The sequence below is a fragment of the Brassica napus genome, chromosome C6 (assembly GCF_020379485.1).
Source record: "Brassica napus cultivar Da-Ae chromosome C6, Da-Ae, whole genome shotgun sequence".
Lineage (NCBI taxonomy): Eukaryota > Viridiplantae > Streptophyta > Magnoliopsida > Brassicales > Brassicaceae > Brassica > Brassica napus.
In genome coordinates, this window is record NC_063449.1 from 33,114,194 (window position 1) to 33,138,936 (window position 24,743).

Genomic DNA, 24,743 nt, shown 5'->3' on the forward strand with positions numbered 1-24,743 from the left:
TGAACTGGCTTTGACCAAAATACTTCTCAAAATTTTGAATTGGGTTTTGATAATGGGTCAAAACCCAATACCTAATTACTAAGGAATCAAGTAGAAAACTTGCCGAGTTAGGACGTCTGCCCTATTCGTGCAAATCACGTAAAATTCAAAGGTGAAATGGAGATAGACAAAGCGAAGAGAAAGATTATAAAGTTAGCGATTGCCTTGAAAGGATAATTTAAATGGAACTGACACAACCCAATGATGAGGCTACTAGGGAAGGTTCAGTTGAGTTATAATCCTTTTTCATTATTTATATAAATGTATAAATCTATACCCTACCCGTATAACCGTAGGCGCATCAAAGACGTTGTGCACTATACATATCTACACAGTCACGGAAGATCATATCACCACACGATTATATTCAACTGTTATTTTTCTTAATTAAAAAATATCGACTAAAATCAAATGCAATGCATGTACCCTGGAAATTTTATTGTTTCACCTATCCGCCATAAAACAGCAGCTAGCTTCTTGGTTAATCTAATAACGCAAGAAAATCTACAGAATAGTTTTGAACCATCGAAAACCAAATAAATGAAATATCAACATAAAAAGAAGTTTGTCTACAACCCGGTCTCATTCTTCGTTTCATATCTAGATATGTAGTGGCGAAAATTATGAATAAATCATAATGATAAACCCATTTTGTGGTAATAATAAAAACATAAAAAATTTACAAAAAAAAAAACTTAAACATAAAAATAAGAATACAATATTCATGTAATAACTTTTAATATTACATACTCCCTACGTTACTTTAGTTGTCGTTTTAGGTTTATGCACACGGATTAAAAAAACATTTAATTTTTACATATTTTCAAAATAAAAACATCATTATCAGACTATATTTCAACCAATAGAAAAATAAAATAAAAAAATATTATTATTAAAAAACACACTTAAAACAAAATTTTAACTTTAACATGACAAATAACATGAAAGAAGGAATAACTATTAATATCGATAGCTGCGACTTACATGAACATAATACATTCCATATTCAACAAAAGAAAACATCATAGGAGTAGTAACTAAGCAAATAGCTATTTTAAAATTGAACATGAGATTTCTCCGTCCATTTATCAGATTGAACACTATCGTCACATAAAACATGACATTTTTGATTTTACACAAACACAAGAAACCACTTTCTATACACATAGATTCCAACTTCAAGAAAAAAAAACAACATGATAACATTGTGTGGGCTTCAAAAACATAAAAAGGTAGAGTAAATTCTCCTTTTCCATTACCACATTCCCCTATGATTTCAATCTACATGTACCTTTTTGAATAATGGGTCCTCATTTTTCATGAATAGCTTACCTTTCCTAGATGATGTAAACTTCTCAGACGCCACCACTACTCCCACATCAACCTCACACTGGTCAACGACGTCGAAATTAAAACGATGTGAGTTTCTTTACAAGCAAATGTGATGGACGTATCCAGTCTTATAAACCCACCAACAGATTAGTGTCTCAGCCAATGAAAGCTAAGAACTTCGTCGAGATCAACCAAATCAAAGGAGATTGGAATTGACAAGTGAAATTGACTTAATAAAATAAGATGTAGTGATCACACATATATAATAAGGTTGAGTAGATCCGAGATAATACCATTTTTCTTCAAACCTAGATCTTAGTGTTCATCAAGTCATCTTGATCAACACGAGCCAATGCCTTATCTTGAATACAACAAATCATGAGGGGTTTTACAAAGAAACCCTAACAGATCTCTGTTGGCAGTATGCCCACCTCCCCCTCACAAAACACAACGCAGATAATACACATGTACATAGGTAGGGGAGGTGGACAGAATGCCAAAGATCTCTGTAAGAAACTCTTTTGTCAAACCCACATGATCAAAAAGCTTAAAGATCCAAACTCTTTTCACTCGTTCCTTTCTGTCGAATGTAATAAAGAGAGGTAGACAATAAGGAACAAGAAGCGTGTTCATATTATAGAAGAGAACAAAAAGAACTTAAAACCTACAGAGAACAACAGATGAGAGAAGCGCGACATGGAATGGTTGGAATATTTATGAGGTTATGAAAAGAGGCAGACGGGTTTCTCTTAATGATGGTGATGTACAGTTGTTGTATAGCAGGAAATTTATGAACCAAGAATTTAACATTTAAACCCAAAAAAGAATACTAGTATGAAGAAAGGAATATTTTTATAAGAAAAAGACCGAAACCCTAGATTCTGTTCTCACAAAGCTACGGAGAAGATTAATAACACTAGTCTCGAAAACTGGAAACTTGTTGGGTTTAATCAAATGAGAAACTTAAAGATTCGGATTCGAAAAGACATAAGATCTAACAACTATTATGAACAGAAAAAAAAGTGAAGGAGAGAGATGATAAATGACAAATATATAATGAAAATAGAAGAAACTCAAGGGGGTTTTCTCAAGGAGGATTAAAATCTAATTAGGGAAATCACTCTGGTAGTTTTCCAAAGATGAAATTCTAAGCGAGAAAACCGATAAACTTCTAGGGATTTTGTTTGAGGTTTTTTTCTTTTACTTTTTTCTGATTGTTTCTTTTTAGCAAATTCAACGGGTTTGTCTTTGATGCCTACTGCCTACCATTCTGTTTTTATTTTTCTATACTTTTTGTCAGGACCACAAGTTAAACGGCACCATTGTTTTCTTAATTTTAATATGGAGCTTCATATAGCTCGTTATATATTTATCATAAAATCTGAAAACCATTTTGATGTTCAATTAATTACCAGCTATACTCTATTTATTAATGGGATAGAAGCTGTGTTAAAGAATAAACTTCACCTTAAAATACCAAAATCAAGAATTTAGACAAAATTACGCATGATGAAATAACGAAATCAAACATAAAAAGGGTAGTTTAACCTGGAGCTGCTATCTCTATTGGTAAAGTTTTATGCTATATAGAAGCGTAAGTTCGAGTTTAAGCAGCTGCAAAAAAATTTTTTAACGATTATTTCATATCTATGGATTAAATAAATTATAGGCTTCGGTCCATAACTTTTTGCAAAAAAAAATGTTGTTTAGCTGTTTTTTGAGTTTTCATAAAAATGCTCAAATGTCACAATCAAATTTAAAGTCATGACATTGTAAAAATCTGTACGTATGTTATTTTGTTACAAAACACTGATTTGCCAATGAGAATCCACGTTTAATAACTAACATAATTAATAGTGGTAGCATCCATAGCAAAGTTAACAACAAGTGATATATTGTGATCACACGTTCGACGTTATAAATCGTTTACTGCGATAAATGGTCGGACGTACAAGCTTGGCATTTTTCTTCCCAGCTCCAAACTTTTTCATGTCTTGGCCATATTACGACACATACCAAAATAATTGGACGCTAGTAGAAATTAATAGAGAAAGATAAATAATGAGAGCTTGTTTGCTTGTGATTTTCGAAACATTTTGAAATATATTCAGATTGCTTTGTTTGATAACATTTATATATAGAAAATTTAGAAATCAAGAATTACAAAAAGAATAGTCACAAAAATATAAATATTTGTGTTGGATTATTGGAAGTGCACTAGTATTATTTTGTTGAGAATATGTAAAATTAACAATTTTCTGACTTATGTTCGTGCGAGGCAATGTTCAACTGATGGGTCCTTTTACTACTCCACCATGGAGTGGATTGCAGAATCCTAGGCTCATGTAAATATAACATAATGTTAGAATAACATAGAAGCTCAACCTTTTGACCTACTAATTAACCACGATACGCTAAAAGTTCCACGATGTATTTAAATTATAAGGTTCATCTCTTTTTGTTTTGTTACTTTAAATTACGAAAAATACAACTAATTGACATAATTTTGTAATATAAGTATATCATATTTCCTTTCTGTCTATTTAACCATAATAAATCATACTCTTATTTCCCTTCTGTCGATTGAGATGTCGCACTCATCACTCCCACAACCTGCAAAGCCTCATTTATTCCCTTTACGACAACTTGTTTTCAAATATTTTCTTTTGTTTTTCTTTTTTACCCACTGGTAGAATTTACTTTACAAATGGAACAAACTCCGATACAAAATGGACTTATTATTAGTGTGGATGAGAAAACAAATGCATGCCTTGCGTGTATTAACTGCAACAACTCATAATTCCATCTACTATTTATTGCCTCAAAATCTACCTCTCCCATTCAATTTTCTCTCAACTAAATCTCTCAATTTTCAATTTTCATTTATTAATCAAACGAACTATCATACTACATTATATCATAACTCGGGAATTGTCATACTGAATCAGTTCAACTTATTCTTTTCTCGAATAATGCAAGTCTATAATCTATATGTTCATGTTTGATCACTGTTAATCATTGTTAATAAACTCTATTTTGTTGATTTTGGATGAAAATTTTGTTCAAAAACACTTTTGGAAAAATTCCGAACATTAAAATCACTAAATATTTAAAACAGTTTATATTCACAAAAATCATTCTAATTCTAAAATTTTATTTTTAATCTGTTAATAGATAATTGTTTTTTGTCTATATTTTGAAAGTTTCTTAAAATTTGAAAAAAATTATGTAGAAGCGAGTTGAATATATTAAAAAGGCATGCTGACAAAATAGATTTGTATTTATTTTTTTCTATGGATTTGTATTTATTGGTAAAAGGAACGATTTTACTGTGATTTTCCATCTACTTTGTTTGATCTTTCGTCTATATTTAAATTATTGTTATTTGACGATAAAGGAAACGTGGGGTTTTGTCGAATAGTGAAAATGTCACTAATATGATTGATATAATATAAGAATTGGCTTAACATTTTACTTTCCAGAACATTGACACGATTTTTTTTTTTTTATATCCGAGTGTCCTGGCTCCACCGTGGTGGTCCAGACTAGAGATCGAACCCTCAGAGCATGAACAGCAGCGAACTTGCAATTCCCGATTTCCAATGTTTTTTTTATTATTATTTTTTTTTATTTCGTTTGACTTTAAAAAAAAATAATATATATATATATATATAAACAAACCTATCGCGGGCCGCCACGTGTCGTGGGTCCCGCGGAACAGTAACGAGACGGTATCACTCCAGCGAACCTACACGAGCCGGGTTCATTAAAATCCGATTATTTTAATATTTTTTCTTCTCGAAAAACGTGTGAACTTTTGTCTTGAAACTCCAATGCGGATGGTCTTAACGGCGCGGACGCACAGAGGATGGGTCATGGCTAGGCAACAGTCTTCGGTCTCGGGTACCAGAGCAAGTCCGCATGTAAATTCTCTGGTGGCCAGTGCGAATCGAATCCGGGGACCGTACTTGCAGCCGCAAGCCGTACACCACCAGACCAACTCGTCCTGGTTACATTGACACGATTTACACACGAATATTGGAATCGATTTTTGATATTTTTCTTAGAATAATGTCAAATATTTCGGTATTTTGTAGTACGTAAAATAACGTCAAATGCTATTTTACCGAATCGTCGATGAAAAGCGAAAACGTTATTATCTACTCCCTCCGTTTTTTAATGATAGGGTTTCTAGAAAAAACGTTTGTTTCAGAAAGATGTATTTTTGTGTTTTCTATAAAAAAATTATAAACTTCAAGAAAATTAATTGTTTTTATTGAATTACTATTGGTTAAAAATTATTGAAAATTGAAAAATTACAGAAAACGATACATTTATTATGGTAGTTTAATGTGTTTTTTTAATATGTGTGAAAATACTAAAAAATATATCTTTTAACGAGGGAGAGAGTATTCCAGATTATAGGCATGAAAACGTGAACTCGACTGCAAAAAAGGTCAACACTTTGTTTCGCTTTTAGAAAGGTTTTTTTTTCTTCTTGGCACTCCCATCTTCGGGACATTCTCTTTATTCGGTTTTCTATACTCCTCTTTCTACTTGGTTTCTCAGAGTAGTTACTTTCATTATAGTTTTTTATTTATTTGCGAACTACTTTCATTATAGCTAACTAATTAAATATCAAAAAATATTTTAAACGACAGAAGACTTATCATTTAAAACAAATAATTAACCCCATTAAATCGTCTTTCAAAATTAAATGGTTTAAATAATTTACACGTTGTCTGCATGACACATATCCATGACGTGTCGGATTTGTTTTTCTAAACATTTATACCGTTATAGAGATTAATTTGTTATATCTACATATTGAATATATGTGAGTGTGTAATGTGTAAGGTTTAGAAAATAAATAATATACCATCTTTATAACTTACATCATTCGTTAAACGCAGAGCTCGATGCATGGACAGATGCTTTTCACCCCACCCGAATGATTGTCGTTAATATGCTGTAGTTACCAATTTTCGCAGCAAAATATGCTGATATCGTTGTTCAAAAAAAAAGTTTTATTTTCTCTAATTAAACTATGCATAGGCTACTAAAAAGGCACCAAAGGTAAACAAAATGCAGAGATAGTTGGCAAACTATAATTGCGAGTAGTGACCTTTTATACAGAAAGAGGAGCAACATTCGACATATTTACATATATGGTGTATAAACATATATACCGTATATGCTTTGTTTGATTCTTATCAGTAATTTTCAGAAATGATAAATCCTCCCCGCTTTAACCTTGTTGATTGGTTATATATGTTCTTCGTGGTTTTATGTTTCTTTTTTTTCTTCTGAGAACGTAATTTAATTGAGTTTTTCTTAGGTGAACCTGTAAGTTCATCGATCAATAATATTTTGTTATTTAATATTTCATATCTTAAAAAAAAGAAATATAATAATAAGAATTTGCTAATTTATATTATATTTAAAAAATAGTAGTAATTGCCAAAATAAAATATTTTTAACGTAAACACAAAATCCTAAACACTAAATTATAAATCCTTGGGTAAATCATAAACCCTAGAGTTTAGGTTTTATCCAATGGTTTAAGGTTTATGATTAATAGTTTAGTGTTTTTAAGATTTAGTTTCAATGTTTAAGATTTAGAATTTAAAATTTATTTAAAGATTTAGAATTTACCCAGGATTTAGGGTTTAGGGTTTAGTGTTTTGCTGACGGCGTTAAAAATATTTAATTTTTTTTTTGCAATTACAACTATTTTTTTATTCATACCTTTTTATTTTAAAAACATAATATAACTTGACAAATTCTTATCATTTTTTTTTAAGATATGAAATATGAAATAAAAAAATATTATTAGTTGGTGAACTAAAAAAAATCAATTTAATTTACTTGAGGTAATTAAGTACATTTTCCTTTTTTTTTGTCAATGCATTTCTATTTGTTATAGATTACCAATAGATTAAAGCTTAACCAGTGTTTTGAAATCTGATCTGAATCTACAGTTGAATCAGTAAATCCGGTAATCCAATACAAATCCGGTTTAGGTTTGTGAAAAATCAATAAAACCCGCAAAAACTCATTACAATCCAGAATTTGATACCGGTTGAACCACTGGTTAAACCAATAGATAATTTTTACTTTTTTTAGTTTTTAATTATGTTTTTAGATTATGCTTTATATTTTAAATTTGCAATTAAGAAGTTAGGCTTTCAGTTTTATTGTTGTCTTCCTCTTCCTCTGATGACTTATACCGACTATGTGTTTCCTAAGTTTTTTTTTTTTTTGCTTGTTCAATTAAGAAGTTAGTTTTTTCATGAAGTTGGGTTTTCAGTTCTAAGTTCTACTATGCTTTCCATTCTTTGCCGATTCACGCTTGATTATTTTATCTTTTTGTTTTACATGTTTCTAACTAAATATGTTTTGTTTTGTCGTGAATGAAAGTCACTAATTTTATTCTAATTATTTATGACAAAACAATATTGTGATTAAAGACAAAACTACTTTTTGATATTCTGCCGTGGCTTGTTACAAAAAAAAATTAAATAGTGTAAACTACTTTATGATATTTTGTATGTCAAATAAAAAATAAAAATATAGAAACTAAAGTTAAATATTTTCTAAATATTTTTTAAACAGAAAATATATACATATCCAAATTATTATTTTATGTTTTAAAAACCATTTAGAAAATACTTAATTTTAGTTTCAATATTTTTATTTTCATAAATAATATATTATTATATAATAAAATTAATTCATTTATTAATCTGCGGTTCATCCACAGTCGATCTAATGATCCGGTGATCCGAAAAGTCGTCCGATTTAGTTTCTGGTTTAAGAACATTGAATTTACGCATATAGGTTATAAAAGACGACTCAAACACCTTAGGAAGCCCGAACTTGACTTGTATGCCATACCAAAAAAACACGACTTGTATAAGAGAAATTGCATGAAATCGTGTCAGTTTTGGTTTGTTATCAGCATATGTATATTGTTTTTCTGCAAATTTTAATATGTATCTGACTGCATAGCTCCTTTATTAGAGAAAAAAAATTCTGAAGTAAGAAACTGCGTTCAAGACAAACCGAGAATAACATAAATTAATCAAAATAATTACTTATATATTTTCTGTCTTTTCCTCTAACTTTTCATTTTTCTTTTCTCTCAATTATTCCATATTACTCTACTAATTATACACTTTTACATTTTACAAATCATTTCTTATATATTTGGATATTTTCTCCATGGGTCTGTCTTGGAAGCACGTAAAAACCATGTACATATATCAAAGTAGCAATGCTGTCTTGTATATTTTACAATGGTATAATGTAAAAACTGGAAAGATCTAGGAGAGCTTCTATGAACAGAAGATCTTTTTTAACACCGCATGTCACGTGAAGCCAGAAGGTGTTCATCATTGATTTGATTTAGTTATTTATGCAGTTCCCAAAATTTATATTTAAAGATTGAAACAGCATATAAAAAACTAGTAAAATACAGTATATAAGAAAATAATACTCCGTTAGAAAAGACAGTAGTGATGGGTCGAACCTCAAGCGATAAGAAACGAAGCTGTTGGGTATTGGCCTTTTGTTGTCAAGATTTCAAAACAAGAATCATGAAGTCCTATGACTATATAATATACACATCAATCAACTGCTTTATAAGATCTCTCTGCTCCTCTACTCTAGTGGCCACCAATAACTCGCGTATTAATTTTAAAATTTTCTCTTTTATCCTTTGGCACGAATATGTACATATATGGTTTGACCATGGAATATACAAGGCATGAAATCAAAGACCGTGCTTAAACTAAGATGATTTACTTTTATGGTAATTAATTATCCTACCAACAAGCGCTTGCAACTTCCATCATCATATGATACTTATAGCATGATTAACCCACGAACCCATTAGGGTCTCTCAGTGATTATTTTAGTAATTAAATATAATTAAAAATCTTAGTTAAGAAACACCTTGATTTTGTGCTCCAATGGTAGTATCTTATTTAGGGATTCTTAAAAAAACAAGAATATGAAACCACAAAATAAGAACATATAACATGAAATAGAACAACATAACACACACCATCTTCTTCAACAACAACTCGTTAATACACAGAGAAGCCTACTGGCCACGAGTGTCCATTCTCGATTCCTAATAACAAAAACCCAAACTTAAAAAAAAAATTTACAACCTAAAAAATAAGCATACTAACACGAGCTAAACACTATCACTCAATGTTCCCAACAAGTCATTAGTAGCATATCAAAAACTGATGATCAAACAAACTGAAACTAACCTTCTCACGAGAAGTCCGGTTAGTTTTCTTTCCATCTTTGGCACCCTTATCGTCAGTTTCTTCTTCAAGCAAAACAGACTCAACAATATCTTTAATAAAGAAAACATCTATAGCATGGACATCGGCATCATTCGTTTCCAAAACATGAATAATTAACCCATTAGGCCATGAAGATTTTCCTTTAATAAAATAACTTATTGGACACGAGTTTACACTCTCAAAGATGGACAATATCAATGATGGCAGAAATAAAACAAGCAAATGGTAATACAAAATGTCTTCGCATCACAACAGAGGAAGGCTTTGTTTGTAGCTCAATAGAGTAAGGTCAGATTCAAATGCAAGTACAAATCATGTGATCACTCATTATATTCTACTAAGGATAATCAGCCCTTGGATCTGATTGTGATTGCAGAAGGAACAAGAAGTAACCTGCGGCTGTGAAGATGATGCCATCGAAAGGCCATTTCAATATATCATCCATCTTTGGTTGGTGGCAGTAGCTTTAGTATCAAGAATGGTAGCTCCGTTCAAGGCCTTGGTGATCATGGAAAAGGATGCATCACTGAGATTGATATCGCTAGTTGGAACCACAGGGAAATTCAACTCGATAAAAAAGGATCCTTCTTTCCCCTGAACTTGTGACAAACTCGACACTGTCTGAATCAACCAAAGCGTTGGAGAAGAGACAATGAGCAGATGCCAAAGTTGAGCAAGCAAACCACTGCTAGGTTACCTTTGAAAGCAGAGTCAGTGAAAGCATCCACCTTTTACAACACTAAACTCATTAGTCAATGATTCTGACAATAAACACAAGAAACTCGGAAGAGAAAGAGAAAGAGAAGATGATGATTTACCAGAGGATGTTGAAGATGTTGATTCTTTCTCAACGTTTTTGACGTGAGAGACGGATCGAAACCGGAACCCTAGCTCCCCATTTATCCCAGAGCATCGTCATCCCGCACTTGACTGCGATGATCCCTGTCCTTTTGGATCTCGGCGACATCTCTCCGGGTTTCGCCTATGATCGAAGCTTTGGTGATATCGGATCCGGTGCCGTCGGTTACGCCAGTATCAGAGCTGAATCGACTGATGAGGAAGAAGCTAGATTGGGGAGGAGATTGCTAGGATACAAAGGCCATGGTTTTGAATCGAATCGGAAGCAAACTTCAATGGAGGAAGAACAGACGCGTAAGAGACGTTTCTTGTAACTCCTAATTAAGAAACGTCTCCTCTGTTACTCTCTAGTTTTTTTTTCTTTAATTTTAATTGCATTAAGAACACCTATAAAAAACAGCGTTAATGATGTTCTTAGCTTTTGAAACACAAGACAAGTCAACTTACTTCTTTATACTCTTTCTCACTATTCATCCAATTTTTTTTCTATAATGTCAACAAAAGAACAACCCATATCTAATGTTTTCTTTATAAATCAAACATATATTTGTAAAATATTACGTCATGAATACGTAGGTGGTGAACATTATTTATTGTTAAACCCGGGATAGAAAGTGAATAATATATCTGGACTTTAGCCCGAACTTTCGAGACGAAAAGGAAGATTTGAAGTTTACTTTTGCCAGACGGCATACCCATGGCCACTTGTTGCCAGAGTTCACTCTCTACCAGAAGAGCACCAAGAGACGTCTCCAAGCCTCATACACATTTTCTTACCAACAACGGCTGCGTATAAGTTAGACTTTTCTTCCAAAACGCGGACCCCTGACCATATGTGAATATCTCGTCGCCTCATATTGCCAATCTATCTAATGAATATAAGAAAAATAGGTCCGGTTTTAAAGCAGATTGAGAACATCAAGTAGAGAATTCAGTATTAAACCAAGAGATTGAAGTGATCAAAATACCAGTTTGGAAGAAAATATCTGTGTGAGATAGGTTAGGTAACGTAAGTAGAGCCAGCGTCTTGGTTATCAAGGAACGTGACAGCTCTTGAAGGTCACCATCCCATTACACCATGTGGCTTCCCTTAGGGATCACATAAACACCAAAACTGACACTTTATAGCTTCCTATAGTACCATCAATGACTTGTGAGATGCAATAAAATGAATAGTATGTAAGCAAAACCCTATGAATCATATATATATAAAGCTATCCCATGACATCGATCCAATTGATTATACGCTACTATGATTATCTAAAAAGATAGAAAATCTAATGTTACAATTTCAACCGCATCCAATAGCAAAAACAAAGCTGCCCGACTGAAACCACTTGTCAAAACATTTCAAACGGAATAAGCAGACGAAGTGCTATTGAACCCTGATTATAGTCTAGACCATGACCATTGCAACTGCAGGAATTGTAACATTCCCCAACTGAAAATAACGGTTTCGCTGCTCCTATATATTGAGCTGAATAACTAACCAGTTGCATTCAATTAATTTCACAGATTAAGAGTACCACAAACAAAGAAAGGGAAATATATTTCTATTGTTTTGCAGCTGCTTATATGTATTGTTCTGAATAACTGCACCAGTTGTATCTTGTAGATGCTGAATATATATATTGTATATTTCTTTTAGCATCGACAAGATTTTGGTATATGTGAAGCCGAGCCAAATCAAAGAAAAGGCTTAACATTTGACCATAAGAAACTACGAACCTTTAAAAATACAAAAAAATATCACACATAAATTACAAAGAACTCATTCTTTCTTTTTACTTTGTGCCATTGTTTCCGTTACATCGTATGTCCAACACGTTTTTGTTTTGTTTTTGATCAAACAAGACGTTGAGATCAGCAGAATCCCTACGCATATCGCCTATACAAAGATTCTGATTCGAGCATATAACTTGTTCACAAATTACAATGAGGTTTGATTATGAAACAGGTATTATAAAACTATACAAGTATGGTAAAGTTGGGTTTAATGGTAGCGTTATTTAATGAACATAAAATGGACAAAACAAATATGCTTAATCTTATTATTATTTTATTAATTGTTAGCACCGATTATCCAGAAACTTTCTATTTATAGCGTGTAGATTTGGTTTTCTTCAAACAATTTGCTTTATCCTTTTATGGATAAGCCAATTAGAACTTTTCCTTCGCATTTTGTGCAGCTGGATAGATAATCTTCCTGAAGATATTATCACAAGAATGTCTCAGCTTAAACCGAGAAAATTGATGTGAACCGAAGTTAAGAACAATTCCGGTTTCGAGTAACGAGCGTATATATGACTATATTCCTTACTGCTATGGCTGGTTTAATAACCGGTTAAGCTTGATTTTATCGTGGTTCAGATCGAATGGATTTAAAAAAATTTCGAACCGAAACTAACAGAGTGACGATTGCATCAGGTAGCTCTCAGGGCGTAAAAGGAAAGAGACGAAGCCGTACAAAGAGGGCTCTTCCACCATCTCCGTACTATCTGAATCTCTCTCTCTCTCCCTCTCTCTCGAAAGGTAAGTATCTAAGCAGTACCGATTGTTTCTGTTGTGTGTGTCGTTTGTTTCCTAAAAAGTCAAAATCCCTAATTTTCTCGTTGACTTTCCATTTTTGGGGGATTACAGATGGAGAAGTATGACCGCGTGGTGAAGAAGAAGGAGGAGAGGACGATTGATGCGAACGAGATTCGTATCACTAGCATGGGCAGGGCACGAAACTACATCACCTACGCCATGACTCTTCTTCAAGTATTGTATTTACTCTTTGACCTTGTTGTTATGGCGTTTTTGTTGAGAGGACGAAGATATGGTCTAGGGTTTATAAACAGTTTTGCACCTCAAACGTCGACGTTTTGAGTTCTGTATGTGGTTTTAGATAAGCTCTTTATAGTATAAGATACAGTTCACCTTCTGTTAGCTCTTTATAGCATACTGCTCAACGTATAGGCTAGAAATTTTCCAAACATGAGTTTTACCTTCTGATAGAGAATGCTACTGATTCACGGTTTCATGTGATGTGGCTGATAGTTGATTCTAAGTTATCTGTTGAACAATTTTGTTTAGACTTTGTTCTGTATATTTAGGAAAAAGGGTCGACTGAAGTTGTGTTCAAGGCGATGGGAAGAGCTATCAACAAGACTGTGAACATTGTGGAGCTGATTAAGGTTATTTTGAATGTTTTTAACTTGTCCAGTTCACAAACCGTGGTTCAGATGATGGGTTATCTGAAAAATGTATTTTTTTAAAACTATGTAACGCAGAGAAGGATCCCTGGTCTTTATCAGAACACATCTATTGGATCCACCGATATTACAGACACATGGGAACCTAAAGAGGAAGGCCTTCTACCGTAAGGAGTCATCAAACCTAAAAATGTCTAATATGTATTTTTTGTTCTGCTTGTTTCATTGTTACTCTTTTTTTTTTCCTTTTTTGTTGGTTTGTCTTGAAGTATTGAGACCACAAGGCATGTGTCCATGATAACCATTATCCTATCCACGAAAGAGCTTAATACATCCTCTGTTGGGTGAGTTTTTTGTTTTCATCCTTCTGTTTGTTTTTGTTTTGAGATCATTTGCCATAATTATATTCTTTCGTTATGTCTCGAGCAATTATCTCGGCAGACTGTCTCTGTCTAACATATATATTGCATATTCTTTTCGACAGGGTTCTTTACTGTCTCCCTGATTTATAGGTGGTTTAGTTACTTTATAAATAATACTAATAATTTTTATTAAATGGTGCTGCAGATATCAGTGCCCAATTCCTATTGAGATGGTCAAGCCATTAGGCGATACCGACTATGAAGGAGGAGGTATGTTTTCGGTCACTCTCAGTGACCCTTTTAATTACCCCTTACTCTGGTCTTTATAAGTTTTCTTTTTATATTCCTGCAGAGGATTCACCTGGTGGCAGAGGCAGAGGAAGGGGAAGAGGGAGGGGAAGAGGTGGCAGAGGTATGCCTTAGGCGTGTTCTATTTAGATCACCACACTTCTGAATCTCAGCCTTCATTTGAGATTTTAAACGCATTATTAAACTTTTACTTCTTTTTGGCAGGAAATGCATATGTGAACGTTCAGTATGAAGATGGAGGTTGGGAACGTAACCAGTCTTATGGTAGAGGAAGAGGCCGTGGCAGAGGACGCAGCAGTCGTAGTCGAGGAAGAGGATGGTACAGTGGTCCTCAAAATGAGTATGATGCACCACAAGATGGAGGTTTCGGTTATGATGCTACTCATGAACACCGTGGATATGATGATCATGGTGGTTATGGTGGTCCTCATCAGGGCCGAGGTGGTTACAATGGTCGTCCGGGCCGTGGTGGTTATGATGGTCCTCGTCAGGGCCGTGGTGGTTATGATGGTCCTCATCAGGGTCGCGGTGGTTACAATGGTCGCCAGGGTCGCGGTGGTTATGATAGTCCTCATCAGGGCCGCGGTGGTTATGATGATTCTCATCAGGGCCCTGGTGGTTATGATGGTCCTCAGGGTACTGGTGGTTACGATGCTCCTCCTCAGGGCCGTGGTAAGAATAGTCAAACACTCGGTTTTTATTTTTAACTTCGTTATTAAATCGTATTTGGGTGAATGAAGTTAGAATTGGTTTAATACAGCGCGTGGACGTGGAAGGGGAAGTCATGGAAGAAGTCGAGGAGGTCGTGGTGTTGGTGGTGGATTCAACAACAGCTCAGATGGACCAACAAACCAGGCAGTCGCTTGAGACATGCGAGTGAGGTTTCTGTTGCACAAACATAAAATGAAAAAAGCCAAGTGGTTGGATGTTTTTTTTTTCTATCTCCTTGCTCTCTTCTCTCTATATGTTTGTTTATGTCCAACAAGACGACATGCTTGCCATAAGTGTATCTTTTTTTTTTAGTTTGTGACAGTTTCGCTTTAGAGAACTACCGAGGCATTTTTTATAACCTCCTCTGTTTTACTGTTTTGTAGTGGTCGGAGTGAGACTTAAGTTTGGATAAAATTAACATTTTTGGTCTTCGCTTATCACTTCTAATGCTTGCTATAGAGAACAGTTTATTCTTTTTGTTCTTCTATTTGGAATATTCTACGAGTTGAAAGTGACTAGATATGTAACTAATTGAAAGCAAAGTCTTTCATAACCAGAGATGCAGAAGCAATTCATTTCGAGAAAGACTTGCTTCTAAGCATGTTGTGAGGCTTAACCAGAGATATTATAGTATACTTTTGGGCTCTAATAAGGAGACAATAGTTTGAATGATGAGAATGATATACTTTTGAGCTCTAATAAGAAAGCAACTCAGTGCTCGAAATGACTTGGCTTTGAGTCTTTTCTGCTGTCTCCTATCTGATTATAATCTGGTCTCTGATAGAGACAAATATTATGAGTGCCTGACCATAACGAAATACCGTGGAGTGAAAACGTCACCGTAAGTCGTGACAAAAAGAATGCGCCGTTGCCGGGGATCGAACCCGGGTCACCCGCGTGACAGGCGGGAATACTTACCACTATACTACAACGACTTGGTTGTTAATTGATGAACAAAGATTTTAATAAACTCAAGACGTGGGGTTTGAAATTTGTGGAGAAGATGACTCAGGACGTGGAGATGCAAGACAATAAACCCCCAGTTCAGTCCACGGTGTCTCTGCTACTACCTCCACGCTGGAGAAGGCTCTAAGGCCGTGCTTCGAGCTAGACCAAATTTTAAAATATGATGGTTACAGAGCATGGTGCAAAACCTTTGTAGAATCAAAATGGGCCTTAAACTTTTTCTTAGAGAAACTTAACAAAAGATAAGGCCCATTAGTTTATCTACTCTACGATCGGCAAAGTAAAGTCCGATTGTTTTCCGCCGTCGTAAGGTTACAAACTCGAAACCACTGAAGAAACCGATTTGTTCCGAGTGTTTAAACCATCCCAGAATGGCGGAGAATCCAGAAACCGATGATACAATCGAGACAACTAAGCAAAACCAATCCGAGGAGGAAGTAGAACATAGCGACGAGCAGAAGCAAGAAGACGAATTGAGAAGTCTGCTGCTTTCAGATATAGGAGACCTTCCTCTCTCTCCACCTTCAGCTACACAAGTCAACTTCGTTTCTTACTTCATCACAGGTTCTTCTCTCACATTCATTCAGCTATCTCTTTCTTCTTTTGATATTGTGAGTTAAAAAAAAACCCTCGAGTGGTTTGCAGATTTCACGAAACCGGGTCATGATCAGTATATCTACCGTCACGCTAATGGGTATCTCAAAAGTCTCTTCCTTTATGGCTTCTGAATCTCTCTTTTTTTGAAATTGGGTTTCTTGCTTGTGTGTGAATGTTCAGTTTGTGTGTGATTGGGTTAGCTCCTACGCATATAGCTTTCAAGGACGAAGGTGGGATTACTAACATTGATTTCAATGTCGGCAAGTCTGATCGTAGCGTCTTGAAAGTCTCTGGCAAGCGTAAAAAGGTTTTTGCTTTTGTTACTTGCTTTCCTCACTCTTTAAGACTTGTTGTGTTGTTGTTCAAAATGCTCTTCTCATGTGCAGAATGCTATGCGCTCTGAGTCGAATACAGCGTTGTGCAAAGTTTCCACTGCTAAAGATTCTTATATTGTCAGGTGCAAAAGCTTGTTTCCTTTGTTCTAAGTTCTCTTATATGCCAAAAAAATTGAAGTTTTCTTTGTTTTTTTTTCTTCTAGGTGTTGCGTTAAAGGTTCTCTCTTGGAGGTGAATGAGAGATTAATCAAGCAACCACAGCTTCTCAATTCATCTGTAAGAGAGCAGTATTTGAGTTTATCATACTTTTTTTATGCCATGAAGCTTTATTACTGCACTTTCTTCTGTGAAAACTTGAGCTATATAATCAATGTTTTAAGTATTTGCTTATGCTTATGGAATCAACCGCCAGAGAATAATAACAAAAATGATATTTTCTTTGATAATGATGTTCTGTATTTTCATTACATGTTTTTGTTACAAAAATCTGATTCTTAGGCTGATCGGGAAGGATATATTGCGATAATCATGCCAACAAGACCTGCAGATTGGACCAAAAACAAGGAATCACTGATAACCTTGGAGGAGTATAAAGCAAAGAAAGAGGTGTCTCTATGATACAGTTTGCTCTAAGCCTGTAACCCAAACAACGGTTGATTTCTTTAGAATTCATGTTTGCTCTCAAGATGATGGTTAGGCTCAAGTCTGATTAGCTAAACAACTTTGGAGTTTTATTCATAAAGCTATTGTGTTGTGTATTAACTTTTTCTGGCAACACTTTTGAAAGCAAAGATCATTTTGGACTATGTACTATGTATGATGTTCTTCATGAAGCACAGTTTACAGAATTATAGTTTTGAAGCTCTTTCCAAGTTTCACTCAACCCGATTAATCAAATAAGGTTTTGCATTGTTTGACATTTGGTTCGCAATGTCCATGGCTTCATATTACAATAATAATCACTATCCAGTAAACACAACACTAAACATCAATCCGTTGTCGTCCAGCGGTTAGGATTTTCAGTTGATTTGATCAAGCTTTTACTTGTAACAAAGTTCGTGGATTACTTAAAAGGGGCTTTTGTTCTGGAGATGCTCTGGAGAGTTTAGCTTTCATGTCTTTTGACCTGTGCCAGCTGTGCATTAGTGTTTATACTATCTGAATCACGGGAATTCATGCTTAGCCATTAACAGAGTGTCGAATGATTCATGTTCACTTGATCTATAGATGTTATCAGTGAAATGAAGTCTCAGCAAGATGATGCATGTGATTCTTCTACTCTCCAATGTTATGCAGTGTTTCTGTGCGTGCATTTGGATTAATGTTAAAGCAAGATAACAACAAATGCGCAAGTGCCCGCAGGATACACTCTACTTGTATGGAAGTACAATACAATAAGCGACAGATTTGGTTATTTATCACTCCGTTTGCGGTTATTTGAGACCACAGAAAAAGAACAACCGAACCAATTTAGATGTTCTTGGCTCTCAATGCCATTTGGCAACCTACTGTGAGGTTTGGAGGCTGAATATGACGGCGCAAGTGGTGTGAGCTAACTACATGTTCTTCCTTTACCGTTTTCATCTTCTCCATCTTTGTTTCTTCTTCTTTACATCTTGGACCTAATCAAAAGCTATATATCTCGGCTCTGACGATTATTATGGGGGCTTAACTAAGATTTGGGAAGGCAAGCTGAATGCTTTGACAAGTATATTCTCATTGTCAGCATAACTACTAGACTGCGACTGACAAAGTAATCTCCGAATGCTTCAGTTACCATCTCAAACTTGCTTCCTGCTTCTAGGAATGAATGTTAAGGGAGTGAAGCAGGACTTATTATTATCTTCTGGTGAATTCATCCACTGAAGAAGAGACGAATAGGTCAGGTCACAAAATGAGCAGTAAATAAGGATAACAAAGAAACAATGTGTGTATGACGGGAGAGGAAAGGAACAAGATCAAGATATTTGCAAGGCAAACCAACCTCACTCTTTTAAGACATGAAAAGCATAAATCCAACATTTGGTTCTTAATAGTCATGAAATTCAAAAGGAAAATAACAGAGAAGACACAAAGTCATCATCCACACTGATCATCCACAGAAATAAAAAGGCAACAACATAAAGCAAGAAACTGGTTGGTTTGCTTCAACGATCTCTCCCACTCTCTCACGCATCATTCAAAAGCCCATTGGTTCTCCCTGCGCACCTCCTCTTCTTCCTCTGGTGAAAAGTCGTTCTTGATGTTGAAGGTCGTGCGAATCTCTTCCGGAGTCTTGCCCTTGATCATGTCAGCCACTGTCTGGCATGTAAGGTCGAGCAGGTTCTTGATGTTCAGATAATTAGCAGCCTGCAACATCCACAAAAACAAAAATCTTAGATTCAAATCAACTCTATCTATCTCAATCATAGGAAAGATCCAATCTTTACAAGAAAGCTCTAAATCCGAAACTGAAAACACAGATGGAATAATTTCCAAATTGCAGATAAGGCAGAATGAAACCCTAATTTTCCAAAATCGGGAACCCTAGCAATCTCAATCTCACGAAAGATCCAATCTTTAAACGAAACGATACGAGAAAACGAAACCCTAATTTTCAAAATCAAAACAACCCCAAAACAGTTAATAAATCTCAGATTCAAATCACGATCGGTTCCATAAGAGCCCCAACAATCTCAATCACAACAAAGATCCAACCTTTAATCGAAACCCCTAAATTTCGTAACCCTAATTTTTTTTCAACCCTAAATAAATCTCAAGAAGCAAGCAAACCAGGATGAGTTCGAAGAGGGTAGCTTGATCGATCTTCATAAACTCAGCATCCCAAGCCTTGAGGTCATCGTCGGAGGAGCCACCGCCATCGACGGCCTCGCTCTTGGAAGCAGCAGCGTCGACGTGCTTCTTGCAGTACTCAATCACCTTGGCGAGGATCTTGCTCGTGACGTTGGGAAGAGGGACTCCGTTGTCGACGCAGTCGTCTTCAACCATGTGGGCTATGGTCTGAGACTCGAGAGCCACCGCCTCGTCGACCTCGAAAGACTCGCCATCGGAGCTCTTCAACACGATCTTCTTCGTCGACATGTTTGTGAGAAAACGCGAGAGGAGATTTGAGAGAAGGGATGAAGTGGAGGAGATCCCTAATTTTTCTTTATAAGTGGGTCGATTGTTACAAAGTCATCGCGAGATTAGGAATAAAAGGAAATCTTTTATTTGTTTCCAATTCTAAAATTAGGAAATATAGAAAATAATCCTAATTAGTTAGTTGCTCAAAGAAAGAAAATAATCCTAATTTCATTAATCTTAACTTTTTAAGTTAATTTTGATACGATTAATTCGTTATTTGGACTTTGGATATTTTGAAAAATGAAGAGAGAAATGCATATATTGTTATGTTGAAAACCAACTTCCGAGAAGGACCAAAGTAGTCTCGATTACACGTTTGTCCCCGTACATACCGCTACACAAGGTGGTAAACATGTGAGTAAGCTGAAGTAGATGCTCGGTAATTAACCTGATCTCTTTTCATGGAAAAGAATCATGGTAAGCTGAAGTAGATGCTCAATAGAGGAGGATGATGGTACCGGTAACAAAATCAGTGAACCCACCAAACGATTCATCCTTAAAAGAGTAGTAATATTTGTTACGAGTTCTAAGCTAAGAACCAAGAGCTGCGCCCTTGCTATTGAATCTGCTCTCACTCCATTTACAAGTTTACTTTATTTTTTTGATCAAATACTTCATTTAGATAATTGAAGAAGTTCACCAGATAGAGATTCAGTCCACATGTGAGCCCAATACAGATAGATGAGTTCTGAGAGTGGTCTTGGCCAAAGAGTCAGCCCTTCCATTCTCATCCCTTGGAAAGAAATAAACTGAAATGTCGATAAGCAGAGAAGAAAGACTCTTGATGTCTTCCACGACGCCAATTTCCTTGTCGAAGAGCTTATCATTGATTACTCTAGCTAGAGTTTGGTTGTCGATACTAAGCTTGATGTTGGTGATATCAAGGCTGGCTGCCGCTTGGAGAACCGATTTAACGGCCAGAGCTTCCGCCATTAAATGCGAACTAACAAAATTGTGGTGGCTTGATCCTATTATCTCAGTTTTTGTCAACGGATCTATGAAGATCCGAGCCAAACCTGCATGTTGTGAGGCCCGATCCCAAGCCGCGTACGTGTAGCAGCGTGTCTCGGTCTCACTCCGGTGCAGTCTGGATCTAATGCTGTCTGATCTCCTTCCAGGTGTGTGTTTAGGTTGAGAAGTTTTGATTTGTTGAGCCATTGTCCATTCTCTTGCTAGCTGTATTCCCTTCGTTGCAGTGTCCTTGCTTGAGATATGCCGTCGTTCGAAGGTTATTTGGTTTCTGGTGGTCCAAATGACCCAGCAAACCCATGGGAAGAGTGTTAGATTACAGCTATGTGAACGGTTGCTGGAAGAGGGATCTCTTGCCACACCTGTTTTGCAAAGTCGCAACTGAAGAACAGGTGAGTAGCTGTCTCTACTTCTCCACAATGAGGGCAATTAACAAGTTTACTTCATTTCGTACAATAAATACGGAAAATCATTTGAGCCCAAAGGAGTTACACATACTATCAAGATGGTTAAGATACAGAAATATCATTAGCAGCTTCGGTTGATAAGAAAAATATGTAACACCAATATTTTTTCCTATACATTCTTACGTTAAGTTCATTTTTGTATGGAGGTACCAACTGATGGTGGTGCTTGTAAACTCATAGCAATAGTATAGAAACATGTGGGTTTGTTTGTAAACTCATATCAATAGTATAGAAACATGTGGTTTTATCACTATACTACGTTTTTGTCTTTGTTTGTTAGATGGTAACTAAAAATAGTATTGAGTACACACATAATGAATGTCAGCATGTTTTACGAAGATAACATGAGTTCCATAATTCTGATAAGGAATACAAAAGGAATAATGCTTTTAATATAATTACTATTGAATTTTAAGAATAGGTAGTCACTTTACACCAGAGAAAAAATAAGGTCTTTAAAATTGGATATATGATGATTTATCTTGCAACGATTGGAGCGAATGGATCTACTAGATTAGTTATGTATAGTACGTTATAAGTTGATATTCCAAAGAAGACAGATGAAACAATAAGAAAATGTTACTTTATTTAGAGGGAATACAATTTTCAAATAATACAAACAAAACATGATGAAATATAATCAATCATTACGAAGTGACAATAGTCTTTCAGATAAACTGATTAACAAATTTGTCAATCAACAATGAGACTAAAACTTTGTACGTTTTTTCTGTGGGATGATAACTGTCCCAAAATACATGGCTAGACACGTCAGGACATACTGAAGATGTGATCTTATTGCAGAGGACAGCAACTTCTATGGCTCCTGTTCCACAGCATCCTTTGTTAGATACTCCAAATCCTACAATAACCCAAATCATAACTATAATTTTAGGGTATTTTTCATAATAAAGTAAATTTAAATATAAATTTTAGGGTATTACCGTATTTTGTAGGATTCTGGATGATATCATAAAGAGGGTCATAGATATTAATGTAGACCGGTTTACTATCCGGTAGAGTTTTAAGCAGGTAATCCAATTTTGTGGAGATCTTTGAATTAAAAAGCTTTGCTGCGTCATTGTAATACTCAGCACACTCTCTCAAAAGACCTCCTCCTAAGGTTCTCTGTGATGGGATACAACCAAGTGGTGGTGCACCAAACACAGCTATTCTTCTTACTCCATATCCGTATAGTTTCTGTTATCATAATTAATGAATAGGTAATATTAAATTTATAAACGTTAGAAAACTCAACACACACATAGTTGCCTATTCTATCAGAGATGAGAAGGATAAAAGATGTGACACATCAACGATCAGTCTATACATGGTACTCCAGTTATTAATGCCTTAAAGTGATGTATCACGGAATAATATAAACTATTTAGTCGGTATTTTATTTTTGATATATGATTGTCCTCCATCGAAATCAAAATGTGTGGACCTCTGAAAAGTAAATCAAAAGCGTTATGAAAGGTTGATAATCTGGTAGATTTTTACTACTTTTAGCATATTTATACGCTTTTTTGGCTCAGCCAGTAAACTGTAAATGTTTTTTTTTTAAACTCTTTCAATCATACTTACCTAGAGAGATAAAAGTATACTACTATTGTGGAATATGATATATATATATATATATATATATATATATATATATATATACAGATTTTTCTAAATTATGGGAGAAGCTTACATTCACAAAATCGGAGGCAGAGTTGGCCATAAGAGTAGTGTACGAATCGACGTCATAGTGAGGTCTTGCATGAAGATCATAGTAAGTATTGGCGATGTCGTCGCTTCCTGCGACCAATAAGAACAAGCTGTTGGCTAATATGAAGTTTTTTCTTTCTTCCCCAACTAAATTCTTCACTTTTTCTATGTACTCCTCAAAATATTCCAACTGCTTTTGTAATGATATTGCTGCCTAATATCATCAACAAACACAAGTGCGACCAAGTTAAATCGGTAAATATCAAATCAAATATGTCCATATGTTATAGGAGTACAGTTGGTTAAAAAGAACTTATGATCGCCATATTACTTATATATTTATTATTACCACGAGTTTGGGTGTTATAGGATCATAACCAGAACCTCCCGACGCAAATGATACACCGGTTAAAAGATCTTTAGGCGTTAGATTTGGATCGAGATATGCGGGTACAACTGATTTTATCCCCACTTCCTCAGCTGCAAATAAGAAGAGAAACATTAAAGACATATAGCGTCATTTTCAACGTTTTAAAATCAGTATTATCGTGGAACACTAACTTTCCTGACATGTGTTATGCATATCGAGTCAATGTTACTAGCCTTGTCTTTAACTACCATCCAAAAAATGGAACAAAAAACAAATGATTGCTCAAATAATTTGCCGTCGTCACTAACTTCACTTGTGTCCTAAAACCTAAAGGTACTAGAGCTGAAAAGGGTAAAGTCATTAAAAAAACAAGAGAATGGACCTAGCAAATCGGCAGGAACTCGTCCGTCGCAGAATCTCCCGGTCGGAACTCCGCCTTGGAAATTGATACCGTAAGGTTGAAAATCGCACTTAACAACGGTTTTGACATTGTTGTTATTTCCAGTGTCAACAATGGAGTCTCCGAAAGCTATTAGCGCTGGAATCTTCAAGTTTGGCGGCAGCTTGATGGCGACGACTGTCTCAGTGAGAAAGAGAATGGACAACAAACATAGTTTCAATGAAGAACAAGAACTAGACCGGCTTGTATTGTCTTTCATGTTTGCTTTCTTGTAATGAAAAAATATAAAAAGCTTTTAGAAAAGATAAATTTTCTTGGAAGCCCTTACAATAACCAAGACAAACAAGGAACCATGTTTGCTCTCATGTTTGATATCACGCTTATTTATAAACAAACACATGTAGATGTATATGTATATTTATTGCATTGTGTGGTGAAGATGTCGTGGACCTTTGGTAGACTTCGGACAATATATACTTAACCAGTTGACTGAAACATTTCTAGATATAGATAATGTATTACAACAAGTTTAAGCGTAGAAAACAACTAAGATACTGTACTAATCTCAACTCTCAACCACATCAGTTTTAATTTTAATAACTAACGACATAAATCTAAAAGTGCGTATGTCGAAACACGTATTGCCAGCAAACAAGCATGTATATTACTATATC

General features: G+C 35.1%; 4 protein-coding genes, 2 long non-coding RNA genes and 1 other non-coding gene across 8 annotated transcripts; 2 read left to right on the top strand and 5 right to left on the bottom strand.

Moving 5' to 3' along the window:
• Window positions 1–1,091: 1,091 nt before the first annotated feature.
• LOC125588935 lies at window positions 1,092–4,517 on the bottom strand. The gene is made up of 2 exons (XR_007325123.1): window positions 2,040–4,517; window positions 1,092–1,951 (listed from the first exon to the last, which is right to left on the bottom strand). It is a non-coding gene; the product is annotated as an uncharacterized LOC125588935 (long non-coding RNA).
• A 4,764-nt stretch (window positions 4,518–9,281) lies between these two features.
• On the bottom strand, window positions 9,282–11,064 carry LOC106424961. Its single transcript, XR_001284979.3, has 3 exons — window positions 10,511–11,064; window positions 9,654–10,420; window positions 9,282–9,508 (listed from the first exon to the last, which is right to left on the bottom strand). It is a non-coding gene; the product is annotated as an uncharacterized LOC106424961 (long non-coding RNA).
• A 1,620-nt stretch (window positions 11,065–12,684) lies between these two features.
• LOC106424962 (protein argonaute 18) lies at window positions 12,685–15,558 on the top strand. Its single transcript, XM_013865703.3, has 9 exons — window positions 12,685–13,082; window positions 13,191–13,313; window positions 13,649–13,729; window positions 13,826–13,914; window positions 14,017–14,091; window positions 14,315–14,379; window positions 14,462–14,521; window positions 14,623–15,090; window positions 15,179–15,558. Exons 2-9 carry the CDS (start codon window positions 13,191–13,193, stop codon window positions 15,283–15,285), a joined length of 1,068 nt encoding a protein of 355 aa, XP_013721157.1. The 5' UTR covers window positions 12,685–13,082; the 3' UTR covers window positions 15,286–15,558.
• A 434-nt stretch (window positions 15,559–15,992) lies between these two features.
• Window positions 15,993–16,064, bottom strand: TRNAD-GUC. Its single transcript has one exon. It is a non-coding gene; the product is annotated as a tRNA-Asp (tRNA).
• A 312-nt stretch (window positions 16,065–16,376) lies between these two features.
• Window positions 16,377–17,892, top strand: LOC106424963 (protein Abitram). Its single transcript, XM_013865704.3, has 6 exons — window positions 16,377–16,659; window positions 16,741–16,789; window positions 16,873–16,999; window positions 17,079–17,149; window positions 17,231–17,303; window positions 17,526–17,892. Exons 1-6 carry the CDS (start codon window positions 16,467–16,469, stop codon window positions 17,643–17,645), a joined length of 633 nt encoding a protein of 210 aa, XP_013721158.1. The 5' UTR covers window positions 16,377–16,466; the 3' UTR covers window positions 17,646–17,892.
• A 1,099-nt stretch (window positions 17,893–18,991) lies between these two features.
• On the bottom strand, window positions 18,992–20,274 carry LOC106424965 (SKP1-like protein 1A). Its single transcript, XM_013865706.3, has 2 exons — window positions 19,800–20,274; window positions 18,992–19,376 (listed from the first exon to the last, which is right to left on the bottom strand). The coding sequence occupies exons 1-2, from the start codon at window positions 20,106–20,108 to the stop codon at window positions 19,203–19,205; spliced, it is 483 nt and encodes a 160-aa protein (XP_013721160.1). The 5' UTR covers window positions 20,109–20,274; the 3' UTR covers window positions 18,992–19,202.
• A 1,881-nt stretch (window positions 20,275–22,155) lies between these two features.
• Window positions 22,156–24,510, bottom strand: LOC125574795 (GDSL esterase/lipase EXL3-like). Of its 2 annotated transcripts, none has more exons than XM_048760909.1 (5): window positions 24,052–24,510; window positions 23,649–23,779; window positions 23,283–23,513; window positions 22,531–22,786; window positions 22,156–22,448 (listed from the first exon to the last, which is right to left on the bottom strand). In XM_048760909.1, the coding sequence occupies exons 1-5, from the start codon at window positions 24,326–24,328 to the stop codon at window positions 22,255–22,257; spliced, it is 1,089 nt and encodes a 362-aa protein (XP_048616866.1). In that variant the 5' UTR covers window positions 24,329–24,510; the 3' UTR covers window positions 22,156–22,254. The 2 variants fall into 2 exon arrangements, with proteins under 2 accessions (XP_048616866.1, XP_048616867.1); XM_048760910.1 differs by having other exon boundaries at window positions 22,156–22,412; window positions 24,052–24,452.
• Window positions 24,511–24,743: the final 233 nt, after the last annotated feature.

Excerpts from the sequence above, each read along its gene's own strand:
- LOC106424963 (XM_013865704.3), top strand. The coding sequence starts at position 16,467 with ATGGCGGAGAATCCAGAAACCGATGATACAATCGAGACAACTAAGCAA. Across the intron at positions 16,660-16,740 it reads CGTTTCTTACTTCATCACAG|ATTTCACGAAACCGGGTCAT; the intron begins GTTCTTCTCTCA and ends AGTGGTTTGCAG. Across the intron at positions 17,304-17,525 it reads CACAGCTTCTCAATTCATCT|GCTGATCGGGAAGGATATAT; the intron begins GTAAGAGAGCAG and ends TCTGATTCTTAG.
- LOC106424965 (XM_013865706.3), bottom strand. The coding sequence starts at position 20,108 with ATGTCGACGAAGAAGATCGTGTTGAAGAGCTCCGATGGCGAGTCTTTC. Across the intron at positions 19,377-19,799 it reads CCCTCTTCGAACTCATCCTG|GCTGCTAATTATCTGAACAT; the intron begins GTTTGCTTGCTT and ends TGGATGTTGCAG.
- LOC106424962 (XM_013865703.3), top strand. The coding sequence starts at position 13,191 with ATGGAGAAGTATGACCGCGTGGTGAAGAAGAAGGAGGAGAGGACGATT. Across the intron at positions 13,915-14,016 it reads AAAGAGGAAGGCCTTCTACC|TATTGAGACCACAAGGCATG; the intron begins GTAAGGAGTCAT and ends TTTGTCTTGAAG. Across the intron at positions 14,380-14,461 it reads TACCGACTATGAAGGAGGAG|AGGATTCACCTGGTGGCAGA; the intron begins GTATGTTTTCGG and ends ATATTCCTGCAG.
- LOC125574795 (XM_048760909.1), bottom strand. The coding sequence starts at position 24,328 with ATGAAAGACAATACAAGCCGGTCTAGTTCTTGTTCTTCATTGAAACTA. Across the intron at positions 22,787-23,282 it reads CTGCCTCCGATTTTGTGAAT|AAACTATACGGATATGGAGT; the intron begins GTAAGCTTCTCC and ends TTATGATAACAG. Across the intron at positions 22,449-22,530 it reads CCAGAATCCTACAAAATACG|GATTTGGAGTATCTAACAAA; the intron begins GTAATACCCTAA and ends GGGTTATTGTAG.